General features: G+C 43.1%; 1 protein-coding gene across 1 annotated transcript in view; it reads left to right on the plus strand.

Moving 5' to 3' along the window:
- The first annotated feature begins 1,126 nt into the window (after positions 1 to 1,126).
- Positions 1,127 to 13,119, plus strand: part of LOC147107070 (homeobox protein aristaless-like 4) — a 37,710-nt gene continuing 25,717 nt past the window's right edge. Inside the window, exon 1 of the mRNA XM_086008107.1 lies at positions 1,127 to 1,623. Coding sequence (XP_085864233.1) covers positions 1,272 to 1,623 — 352 coding nt within the window. The 5' untranslated portion in view covers positions 1,127 to 1,271. The remainder of the gene's footprint in view (positions 1,624 to 13,119) is intronic.

Here is a 13,119-nt window from a genome sequence, read left to right on the forward strand (position 1 = left end):
AAAATATATTACAATATTAATGTAATGGTTTCACCTTTTACATTATTCAGAACCTTGTGTTGCTGTCCAACCACACAGCTATGTAAAAAAAAACGTTTCCTATTTTATGACTAGGTCATTACAAATACACACGTTATAACATATTAGCAAAAAAGTGGACGTACAAATTTGTTAAAGATGTTAGCGAGGTTCCTCCAAGGGGTTTGTAGAAACTGGCTCTTAACACTGAATTGTCTGGGGGGATGAAGGAAAAGGAAGTTTAAATCGGAACTTCTGAGTTGGTTTTCATTAGTGCCCAGGGTTATTTAAGGAAAGAATTAATACAGGCAAAAAATGTTTTTTTTTTAAAGTGATGAGCAGGCAAGTTCTCCCATTGTCGCGGTCCGGCAACCAGAGTTTGAACCGGTTCCTCGAAGAGTTTCAAAGGGAGATACAGTATATTGCAACCGAGAAACACTTAGACGTGACCAGGGAGCATTAACAAAAGTAGCATTTTGCTGAAATGATTTACCGTTAGAGCAGTTGCGACATTTGATGTTGGCAATCATTGAAAGTAGCTGTTACAAAATGTTTGGTCGAGTAGAATGGCGAGGTGAGAAAAATATTCCCATTTCATTTTAGCAATTTTTAATTTGATTGAAGACGATTACTCTTGCTGTCAAATTCGTTGTAATATGTGAGTCGTATTCAAGTCAATCTCCTGTTCAGATCGTTTCACTATTAAACACCGAAGAAAAAACGACAACTTTTTACAGAATTAAACTAAATACCATTGCCGTGTTCTCTTATGCGGGTCTTTTGTGTGTAATTTTACCGTTTTATAAAGGATCATAAAATGTAACTAGGCTGCAATGTTCAGACAAAGCCAGTACTCAACAAGGGCGTTGCAAATCAAGCACAGCGTGCCCATTAAATTGGCCCCGGTTGGATTTTAAGATAAGAACAGATATATATTCATCTCCTAATTACATTACTGTCATGTGTTTAATTGTCCCTTCTTTTGAAGTGTTTTGTGAGGAGATCTGACCTCCCCATTTATCTGATCTACATATTAATTGGGGGGGGAAGAGGTGGGAGACGCTGAGGTCTGGGATATAGTGAGTTGTTACATCTGCAAGCCCCTGCCTCTCAAGAAAAAACCCACAATAGGACTCCAGTTCAAGTCGGCTCCCCTCTAAGCTCTGCGGTTCCGAATCGTTCGCAAGCCAGTTCCCTGCTGCGAGCCCGCCAGATCCCTTTTTTTTTAAAGTACTCGAAACTTATTTTTAGGAATGAACGGGGAGACTTGCGTGTCTTATTGCGATATAGCGAGTATGGATTCATATTATAACCCAGCTCCGCAGGGGAGAGAGCATCAGGACTCTCCTTTCAGAACATTCCAACCGAGTGACAAGTTCGGCCCCAACTTCCTGGCCAACAAAGGCCAAAGTTATGGTGACAAGTCGAGGACCCCCTTCCAGCAGGAATGTGAGCCATTGGACACCAGCGTTCAAAACCCCACCGGCGACAGCGCCTTTAACAAATATCTCTATATGCAGAGCGCTGGCAGGACGGCCAAGTCTCCGGCGCAAAACAACAAGATTCAAGAAGCCAGCCACAACGGCGCCTTGATACCCTGCTACGGTGAGTCACCCCTTGGGGGAACCTCGTCTCGGGGCTTTTAAAGTGCACAAACTCGTATTTTTAAGCGGGGGAAAAGTGAATATCCATTTTTACATAGAGTGAAACTAAAGCGTACTCCCATGTAATAGCCGCTGCCTTTGCTTCGGTCGAGTCATGCCAACAGCATTTTCCCAATGGTGAATTTTACTCAACTGTTTCCCCTTTGTTGTTTAGCGAGACAGACAGTGGCGAGACAGAATGTGCCTTCGGTGTATGCGTATGTTTTATCTTGTCTCACTATTGTTACATCGAATATATTTTGACAATCAGCTTTTGTCTCCCCGTGTTAAGTACATTGCGTCCTGGCGGCGCTTTAGACCGTTAGACATGCACTGTAAAATCCTCAGGCCATAAGCGGAGGCTATTGAATCAGAAGTGAAAATGATCATCCGAAGAGGATGTGAACTCACAAGAAACAAAACGGCGTTGAGCGGCGCTACAGTGAAGGAGGGTTAGTTACCAGGAGCGGCCCGAAGTAGAAGCGCTGCCCTGGGGGACGGGACGGGTAGAGGACGCTGTATTGTTGCAAGTGTTGGTTGTAAAGAGAGTTGCGTACAATAAAGGCCGCTCGTGTGAGACTACCCCAGGCAATGCCGCTCTGCCTCCCGTCCCTGTTACACTCTCCTTCTGGATGCACCTGTGCTATCTTCCCACTGAATTGCCATGCGAGTCCACTCCAGGCAATAACTCAAAGAGCCCGAGCTGATGAAGAAGCGGCGCCCCGAGTCGAGAGGTGCTGGGTTACATTAACAACTCATCCATCAGCCGGCTCGCCCAGGGCAGGCTGAGGACGGCCGCGCAGCCGCTAACAGCCCCCGCCTTCAACTCACCAGCCACCCGGAGCAGAATTTCGGCACTCTCTCCCCCACCCCCCCAAGCCCCACATTAAAAAAGCTAAAGCCTGCCCGCTCTCTCATAACGAGATGTACTCCAGCAAAGGTGCCGTGTGCTGACCCCGCTACAAGACTCATTTCAAAACAAACACCGCCCCAAACAAGGGAAAGTGAAAGAACGGAGCACTTCGGACTGATTTATACTAAAAAAGGATTCATTTTGGGTTTTTTTTTGGAGTAACTTGGTGCCGAGTGATGCTCAATCGCCCAATAGGGTCAATGTCACTATCTGTTGAGTGAGATTCAGGCTACATGGCTTTGTAGCTGCTGTGCATTGTGTCTCAGATGTGAACTCCATGCTAGTCCATTTTAATCATTTAGTCATTCACAAGCACAGAAGGAAAGGCATTCTCAAAGCATTGTTGTGAAGAATTACTACCAATATATGACACGAATATCTTTCCTACACGGTAGAATAGCAAAATACTGCGGATGTTGGGAATCTGAAATAACAACAGAAAATGCTGGAAACACTCGGCGGGTCAGGCAGCATCATTGGAGAGTTTGTTCCTCTCTCCTCGATGCTGCCTGACCTGCTGAGTGCTTCCAACATTTGCTGTTGTTATTTCCTACGCGATGTTGCTTTATCGGTTTAGATGAGAACTTTGCGACCGGAGGTGTCGGGCTGTTTATATTGCACAACAACATCCTGGTGGACAGTTAGTTAGCAAAAAGATCCCTCATTAATGACAGAAAACGTGCAGATAATACAGCCACGTCCGCCGATTTCAAAAAGTTAACCCCCAAATAGCTCCTTATTTTTGATCGGTTCTCTAAATTGCAGTTCTCTGGAATATTGGAATCAAAGCAAACAAAACCAAGCGGCAGTACTTTAAATTCATATGTTAATGCAACAACTCCAGTTTCAAATATAGGATCGCGATTTGTTCCTTTTAGAAACATCCCATTGATTCCCTACTGAAAATTAGTTTTCTGTTTCAAATACTCAAGCTTGTTCTTTACAACAACCACTTACATCTATACAGCGCGTTTAACGCAGGAAAACGATCAAAGGCGCTTCACAGGATCGGAATAAGTCAGAAATTGACACCTAACCAAAGGATATATGAGGGCAGGTGACTGAAAGCGAAGATGCAAGTTTTAAGGAGGGTCTCAAACGAGGAGAGAGAGATGTGAAGACCGAGAGGTTTGGGGGGGGGGGGGGGGGGATTTCAGAGCTTCAGCTCTCAAGGCATGTCTGCCGATGGTGGGGTTGAAGAAAGTGAAGGATGTGCAGGAATCCAGAGTATAGGGAGGGGCGAGGCCATGGGTGGATTTGAACGCAAGGATGAGAATATTAAATTCAAGGTAACGCTGGACAGGGACCCAATGCAGGTCAGCGGGCACAGGGGTGATGGGTGAGTGGGACTTGTTGCAGGTTAGAATATGGGTAGCAGAGATTTGGATGAGCTCGAATTTGTGGAGGGTGAAAGATGGGAGGCCAGCAGAATAGTTTAGTCTGGAGGTAACCAAAGCATGGGTGAGGGTTGCGGCAGCAGATAAATGTTTTTTAAACAGATACATATTTTAAAATAAATCAATATCATAATTTCATATTTTTGGGCCTGCCTTGTAAACTAATTATATATTTAATTTATACCTACATACAACTACCGTTAATTCATCAAATTAGTGTTCAGGTTTTGGCCACGACGCTACTTCGCTAGACTTTACAACAAATGCAAATGCTTGAGTTAGAAAGCTCACTTCTTTTGGATGTGAACGAAGTGTAGCAACAAATGGTAAACTCAGACACGGGTTTACGATTTCATTACATATAGCGCACAGAGGAAATGTCCTCCCCTCCCGCCGCCGTGCCAATCCAAGTGCAGAGTGAATGTGTCATCTCGGAATCCGAGCGATTTCTCTAAATATTCTTAAAACACTACACTGTTTTCAACAAGAAAGAAACTAATAGACGGGATGGCATTTACTTCTCAGTTCAGGCTAAAATATTTCGATGTGCCATGCTCAGGGAGCAAGAGTACTTCAGAATGCACTCAAATCATATTGGAACCAGTATACTGCCCAAGCTCAATCCTGTAGTGTGTTCATTTCAAAATAAATCCGTAAATATTTAGATACAATATGAATCAATTACTGCACCTAAATGAGGTAACAGGCACCTAAAGATTAAACTTGGAAGCTCAATTTGTGGATATTACTCATCTGATTTTATTGTCCCAACCTCAAGTCGTGCTACCATGGAAAACCAGCCTATTTGTTACAATCCATTTTTCCCACAACATCAAACTTTTGGAAATTTTCAGACAGATTTGACTTCCGTGTACTTTTCACGCAAAGAGACCTTATACACTCCAACTACTAGTTAACAGTATCCTATGAATGTATTATCCATTGAAGTAAATACTAATTTAGAGCATCGCTTTATTGATGCTTAACTATAACTGTTATTTAATCCTGCTCCACAAGTGGAAGATGAGGGACGACCCGACGTGCGACTGTGGCCATGAGTCCCAGACCATGGAACACATCGCATCAACCTGCCCGCAAATATCTGTTGTGGGAGGCACCTAATTTCTCCACTCGGCATCTCAGGAGGCCATCGACTGGAGAGCCAAACTGGACATCCCATTATAAACTTTTCCCGTCATACCAAAGTAGTAATCCAAAATATTCAGTATGAATCTCCTTTTGCTTACAGCTGTTTGCATTTTAGAGCTTTCTAACAATATCAATTATTTAACCGATAATTATATTATTATTATATTACTACTTCCACCCACAACAGAATTATAGCAAGGTTGAGCCAATCCATTTTGTCCAACAATCTGGCTACTGGAATAAGATAGTAGTCATTCTAACATGTGTTTTCTATTCGTTTGCTCGTAACTTTACACAATCTCAGTGTTTGTAATGGAACAATAAAGAAATAAATATACAGGTACCTTGCGATGTTCAAAGGGTAAATACTTTGTCGGATAGACACGATTGGGTCCTCCTTGTGATTGGCTGAAGCTCGTGCTGTACGGTTACACTACACATGTAGCCATTAAAGCCACCGGATACCGTGGCCCCAGACTAACTACTGTAGAACGCGCAAGTTTCCACAGCCCCAAGAGCTTTCTCCTTCAGTTAGTGGGGTAACCCAGAATTTCTTGGAACTAGATATACGAATATTTCCACATTCCGAGCTTTACGTTTTCACTGATGAAGTCTTACGAGCGGACGCGCTAAACCAGACAGACCTGTGTACTGGGGGCATAATGTGTTGGGAGCTTCTACATACCGAAGGAGTATTTTTAATTGAAGAAATATAGAAGGGAAAAAAATTGACACAAGAATGTTAAGATTTTGGTCAAATGCCCCTATTAAATCTTATTCCAGGACTGACACGTTAAAGATGTCTTAATAAGTCCATTATGGTGTAATGAATCATATAACAAAATTGTCTTGTTGAATAAATGCCAAGATCGCAAGCCAAGTTATCTGTACAATAGAAAAGGAGGCACCATAGTACTCAATCCTTCTGTTACAACCTTTCGTAAGAGAGTAACTTCGGTATTATAATATGTAAAGAATTGAAAACATGTATATCCAACAAAACGTAAAAGTAACCCTGAGATAACTGGTATGGCATATTTGGATGCGACCAATGATATTGCTTGGGAGGAATCACATGCTCAGTCTGTTGTGATTTTGTGCATTGCACGGAAACCTACTCCCATCGTGGATGTGCAGTCTAACAGGAATCCAGACGCGCTGGTTTGGGAACAAGGAGACGATTAAAGCACAAAGTCACCGACAGCCAAGTACTTTAATCAGCTAGAGGTACCCTTTGAGAAATGTTGCAAGAATGCTAGACTTCAACGGAGTCGAAGGTCCCAGACAACCAGTTATTACTTAATCGATTAAGATATGCAATCACCTGTACTGTTCTGGAGAATTGGAGACATGCAGCCTCTGTTACAGAGCAAGCCGAGCTGATCATCATTCGGTTATATTTACATGACATTTATTTAGGAACTTATCAAGAAAATTACTAAAAAATGTTGGATAACTTTCTAAACGCAGTTTAGATCTATTTTCTGTGAAGGAAATGGGATTACCTACTGAAATAGGCAGTTGGTCATACTCATCTAGCGATAAGGCTTTTATAGCACAAAATCACTTAAGCTCAATAAATTCAGATTTCATCTTCGCAGTTCACAATGAAGAGCAGATAGGGCAAAAGGTCAAGGCCATGGACAGCACGAGTGGTTGAAACCTTCCCCCGTACAGACAACAAAACCACTTCCACACGGGCGGCTCCTGATTAATACAATAAAGGGACTCTCAGGGTTTCCTGCAAATATATCTTTAATTGGGCCTGACTACCTTTAATCAAGTTTGATGAAAATATTTCACAAAAAGAACGCTGAACTTTCAAAAGTACGATTGAAAGATGAACGATGCTTTAACCACAGAAACCGAAGGCTGTCGTTATACTGCAGATACCGGTATTTGTGGAGTGTAATGTCACAGCAAAGCTGTGCCAACTGAGGTCAGTGACCACGAAGCTCTGTGCATTATTTGTGCATTGCTCCACGGGAGGGTTTTTTTTTAAGGAAAGAGGCATTCGGCCCCACTTAGTAAACGTTATAAATACAGTTCCTAGGTGGCCCGATAGACAGCTTGGGTACTTGGAAAATGAAGCTTAACGTTGAACTGGAGTTATACTGTACCAGAGCAAACTCAGGCCACGTTGTGATAGCCTCTCGGAGAAACACAAGAAAGTGTAGGCCATTTAGGTTAACCTGGCCGGAACAAGAGAGGAGTCTCACTGTTCGGTTTTAGTCAGATTGGGGCCCGATTCCCGAGTTATACTGTCATCTGTGCCAATACACACCTGAGCCACTTCACATTGATGAAAAAGTGGGAGTGGGGGTGCAATTTAACCCCAAGCAGGAGTCTCAGACCTACAACTGGAGAGTGAGACTGGCAGGCCCGTTATACTAAATAACAACAGAAAATGCTGGAAAAACTCAGCAAGTCAGGCAACATCCGTGGAGAGAAATTTGAGTTGACGTTTCGGGTTTGACCCTTCCAGCATTTTCTGTTGTTATTTCGGATTTCCAACGTCTGCAGTATTTTGCTATCAGGCCCGTTATACTGCTGGCCCCGCGTCACACACTGCCCAGTGACAAAGGAACTAGTTATCACAGAATCACAGAAACCCCACAGTGCAGATAGAGGCCATTTCGGCCCATCGAGCCTGCACCGACACATATCCCACCCGATCCCCGTAACCCCTACACCAACACATATCCCACCCTATCCCCGTAACCCCACATATTTAATCCCCCTAACACTAAGGGTCAATTTTTTTTATCATAGCCAATCAACCTAACCCGCACATCTTTGGACTGTGGGAGGAAACCGGAGCACCCGGAGGAAACCCACGCAAACACGGGGAGAATGTGCAAACTCCACACAGACAGTCACCCGAGGCCGGATTTGAACCCGGGTCCCTGGTGCTGTGAGGCAACAGTGCTAACCACTATGCTACCGTGCTGCCCATTATACTCGGGCTAGTATGACATGCGAACAATGGGAGACTATCTCACAGCGGTGGACTGACAGCTGTTGCCTTTAGGGTGGTCTTCAGTCAAATCCTCACCTTATTCCAATTTATACTCGCAAATTTGAGTTAGTGTGCATACAAACCATTTTACAAGGACACAAACGCAATAACATAATTGGCCATGGAGTCTTTCTTGTTCCCAGGTGAATCCTGCCATCTATTAATGATATACTAGTTAATGAACTTTGCAAAATAACTCATAACCTTGTAATAGTACAGCTCCTGTAAACATAGTCCAGTTGTTTGGCCATTCATCAAAAAGTCCACAATAGCCTTTATCCTACATCACATTGGGAAGCACGATTTTCACCTTCAAATTACATCAGAATTGCACCTCATTAGATATATGGATTTTTAGACCACACTGGAAGAGACAGAATAAAATAAAATATAAAGAAAACCAATTGGCCTACTCACATATTCTAAATAACTGACATTTCTAAGTGACTTTGGTTAAAGAATGAATCTAACTGCAGGCTTTACTCTTGCAATGTACAAGAAGTTGTGAATCCCACACCCATCTCGATCTATCATTTTCCACACATTAAACTGTCTGTATAAATGTGGTGTTTAAAAAGAGGTATTTTCACACCATACAACTTTTAGAGAAGAATCAACTAAACCATAAGTGCACTTTACCAAAGCTGGACTAGGTTATAAAGTACTGCAGTTCCTATCTTTTCATCTGGTACTCATCAAAGCTGCAGAATGGAGCTCTTCCCATTTCAAGCACCTGTGTCAGTGTTAGCATCAAACACTCCCAGGTCAGCTATGGCACAATCAAATGCAAAGCAAAGCGCCCTCCACTCTACCCCAACAACAGGTCTCCACCCACCCTCGGAAGAGTACCACGTACTGCATCAGTCTGACATTTTTTCTATTACCAACATCAGCCATCCTGTGATCTCATGGAGTGATGTTGACAATTAGTGTAACATCAGGGATAGTTTTGAGCTGTAGGCATATGCCCATTAGGAACTGGATTGGGACTGCCCAACTTTATTTCACACAAGATCCTTACAGCCCGCAGACAAAGGAAACTTTCATCCTATCAGTCTGGCTGGATTTCGACCCAGGTCCCAAGGGTGAAACCACCGTTGTGTCACATAGCTAATAAGAATCTGAGTGCATTCCCGCTTAAACTCTGTCTAGATGTATTTCTGTTACAAATAACCTGCCATTCATTCATGCTTCTAATTATTTTACAGTGTACAAAAATGCACCAACTTTTCAGTTAGGCGCTACCAGAAAAATGTACTGAAATGTTGTACATGTTAAACTTTAACATGTTACTACACTGTGCATGTGTGCTTGGATGAGGTGCATAGCTCCATTCACTGGGCAGTTAATTTCTATGTTACACCACATGTTGAAATGGTTCCTCTCCATTTATATGGAGTACTTTTATTTCATGTTGATGTTTCAGTGCTCCGTGCAAAAAGAAAATACATTTGGGGAAGTCACGCAGAGGGGAAGTCATGCGGTTACAAAAGCACTTGACTATAAAGTTATAAATCTGCCTGTTGTCTCAGTCCCAAATCACTCCAGAGGACACTCACCCATTATTTTCCACTTTTACTACCTATTGCAATTCTTCAACTTTTTAATAAAAGTCACTGTACATTTTATTATATTCTTTTAACTACCTTGCAAAACAAGACTAACCATTAAATTAAAGACTCCCCACCATGATCTAGCAAGCTTCTCCAATGAAAAGCTCAGGTACCAGATCATGAATGTCCCAAGTTCAGTCTGCTTCGAGCTAACTGATTCCAGCCAGGTGGCAGCAGCTTTGCTAGAATTGACTCCAGCACCCCAAAAATAGGGAGGAGGCAATTAGTCAGAATTACACACCTCATCACCATCCTCAATGGACCCTGGCGGATGAGCGAGGACAAGATTGGGTTCACCTCACAGTAGCAGGAACAAAGCTAGGTGTCGACACTGTACATAAATCTGTCCAACATTTATCCTCAAATCAGTTGCCCCAAGGGATGTGGTACAGACATTGCTGATATTTTGTACCACGATGATTGTCTTGCTGCTAGACCTGGCTGCAGGTTAAAGCCAAGGTTGCTGTTTGGTTGTAACAGTCTACAAGTGGGAATTCCTAGTTGCAGGATTCCACAATGAAGCAGCAGCATCAATTAGGAGCAGTATATAGGAAAATAATGGGCCGGATTTTCCGACCCCCATGGGTGCATACGAGTTGTGTACTCACCCGGAGGGGCCGCGCAAGTGCCGGGTTTAGCACATGCCGGGAGATGGGCCTCTGCGGGTGGAGTATTCCGCTTTCTGTACAACTTCCGCCCGCTGAAAACCTTTCAATATCTCACGCCTGGTAAAAGCAGCGTAAGGCCTGCATTTACCAGCATAAGAGTAAATAAAAAAAATTCACTGATTTATAATTTAAAAATACTTTTAAAAAAGGTAAGTTTATTTTTAGCCCCGTAAATTCTCAAAAATTTACATTTGTTTAATATTTAATGTCATTTTAATTAATTTTAAATATATGTGTTTTTGTTAATTTATTTAATGTTTTACTTTTTTTTTTAAAGTGATCCCCATTCATACTTTTGACAGTTCTGTGCGTACAGATGTCAAAAGTGTGAAGTGGGATTCCCTTCTTTGATTGGTTCCCCATGGCCCATGTGATCCCAGGGACACTTATGAACTGCCTGCGCCTCTGGGATACCTGGGCCTCTGCACATTTCGTAGAGCAGAGGCCCATGATCGCGCGAACCTCGGGACCTATGGAGCCAACAGGTAAGTTCATAGATTTATTCTGATCGGAGGCATCCGCCCGCACAAAGCCTCCGATCGGAAATTCAGGGCCAATGAGAGGATCATCAGGGCGAGAGAGAGAGAGAGACAGCCTCTGAACTGGAAGGTGGGGGGTGGTGGGTTGTGGAAGGGAGATATGAGCTGTCTGCCTTGGTGAAGGAGAGCGTGACTATTCAAATATTGTTTGATGCTTTAGTTCATTCGCTAAATATGGACAAACCCAAGTGTGACATTTTCTTATGAATTTTAAATATGTATCAATTACAAAGTTAAAATGTATCTAAAGTTACCCAGAATGACTGTTTTTAATATATATTTTTAAAATCATGGGAGCATTCGCTCATCTTCTGACTTTAAAGTGTAACTAGGCTCAGCCAGTTTCTCATGCAAAACAGTCCAATTGTTCCTGCTATTTAGGCTCCTCAGGTCCCGCTGAGCAGATTTACAGAAGTTCAAGTTTACTCCTGGAGCTCAGCAAAGCCAACCCAGCCCCATTTATATAATGAGCCGACTAGTGAGGGTGATGACACCTTGGCGGAGTGCAGTCCAGCGCACATCCACGGCACTGTGGGGAAAATGACTGCACAGGGGGGTGCAGTAAAGTGTAGAAATGCAGTGGTCATATGGGATTCGATAGTCAGGGGGATAGACAAGTGTTTCTGCAACCGCCGACATGATGTGTTGCCTCTATGGTGCCAGGGTAAAAAGACATCACTGAGAGAGAGTGCAGAACATTTTGAGGGGGGGGGGGGGAGAAGGAGGGGAACAGCCAGAAGTCGTGGTCCATCTGGGAACCAATGGCATAAGAAAGAAAAGGGTTAAAGACCTGCAGCCAGAGTTTCAGGAGCTAGGGAGGGAGTTAAAAGACAGGACCTCAAAAAGGTTGTAACCTCTGGATTACCCCCAGTGCCACGCACTGGTGTGTATAGGAATAGTAGGATAAAACAGGTTCATGCGTAGCTGGAGAAATGGTGCAGGAGGGAGTGCTCCAGATTCTTAGGGCATTGGGACCAGTTCTGGGGCAGGAGGGACTTGTTCAAGGTTGACAAGTTGCACTTCAACAGAGCTGGGACCAATGTCCTTGCGGGAAGGTTAACTAGCACTACGGGAGGAGGGTTTAAACTAATTTGGCAGGGGGTGGGCACCAGGATGAAGCATTAGAGTGGGGAAACAAGGTGCATAGAGACGACTGGGAGAGGCAAATAGCACTAGAGTAACGAATAGTTCAAAAATAGGCGGGATCAAATGCGAGGCAGTCTCAGATGGGTTTGGAGTGCATGTACGTAAATGCATGGAGCATGGTAAATAAGGTTGGTGAGCTGCAGGCGCAAGTCACCACATGGGACAATGATATAGTGGCAATAACAGTGGTCATAATAACCAGCTTTAAAATAGTTATGAAAAAGGACAAGCATAAAAAATACTTAACTGGAGGAGAGCTAACTTCAGTGAGTTGAAAAGGGATCTTGTGCAGGTGGATCAGAGTAAAAAATTGGTAGGCAAAACAGTAATTGCACAATGGGGGGCCTTCAAAGAGGAGATGGTTCACGTACAGAGTAGATACATTCCTGAGGGGGAAAGGGAGGGCATCCAAAGCTAGAGCTCCCTGGATGACTGAAGATATAGAGATTAAAATGAAACAGAAAAAAAGAGGCTTATGACAACTGTAAGATTAATAATATAGTGGAGAACCAAACTGAATATAAAAAGTACAGAGGAGATCTAAAAAGGGGAATAAGAGGGGCAAAGAGAGAATAGATTAGTGGCGAACGTAAAAGGGAACTTAAAGTCTTTTATAAACAAATAAATAGTAGAAGGGTAGTCAACGGAAGTGTGGGGCCAATTAGGAACCAAAAAAGGAGATCTTCTCGTGGAGGCAGAGGGCATGGCTGAGGTACTAAATGAGTACTTTGTATCTTTCTTCACTAAAGAGGATGCTACCAGTGTAGCATTAAAGGAGGAGGCAGTAGTGATATTGGATAGGATAAAAGAGAATGTATTAAAAGGTTGGTAGAAAAGTCACCCGGTCCAGATAGGATGTATGCTCGGTTACTGAGGGAAGTAAGGATGGAAAATGCAGAGGCTCGGGCCACAATCTTCCAATCCTCCTTGAATATCGGGGTGGTGTCAGAGGACTGGAGGATTGCAAATGTTACACCCTGTTTAAAAAAGGGGGAGAGGGATAAACCTGACAAT

The sequence above is a fragment of the Somniosus microcephalus genome, chromosome 15 (assembly GCF_052327205.1).
Source record: "Somniosus microcephalus isolate GS21.2 chromosome 15, FLI_Smic_1.0, whole genome shotgun sequence".
Lineage (NCBI taxonomy): Eukaryota > Metazoa > Chordata > Chondrichthyes > Squaliformes > Somniosidae > Somniosus > Somniosus microcephalus.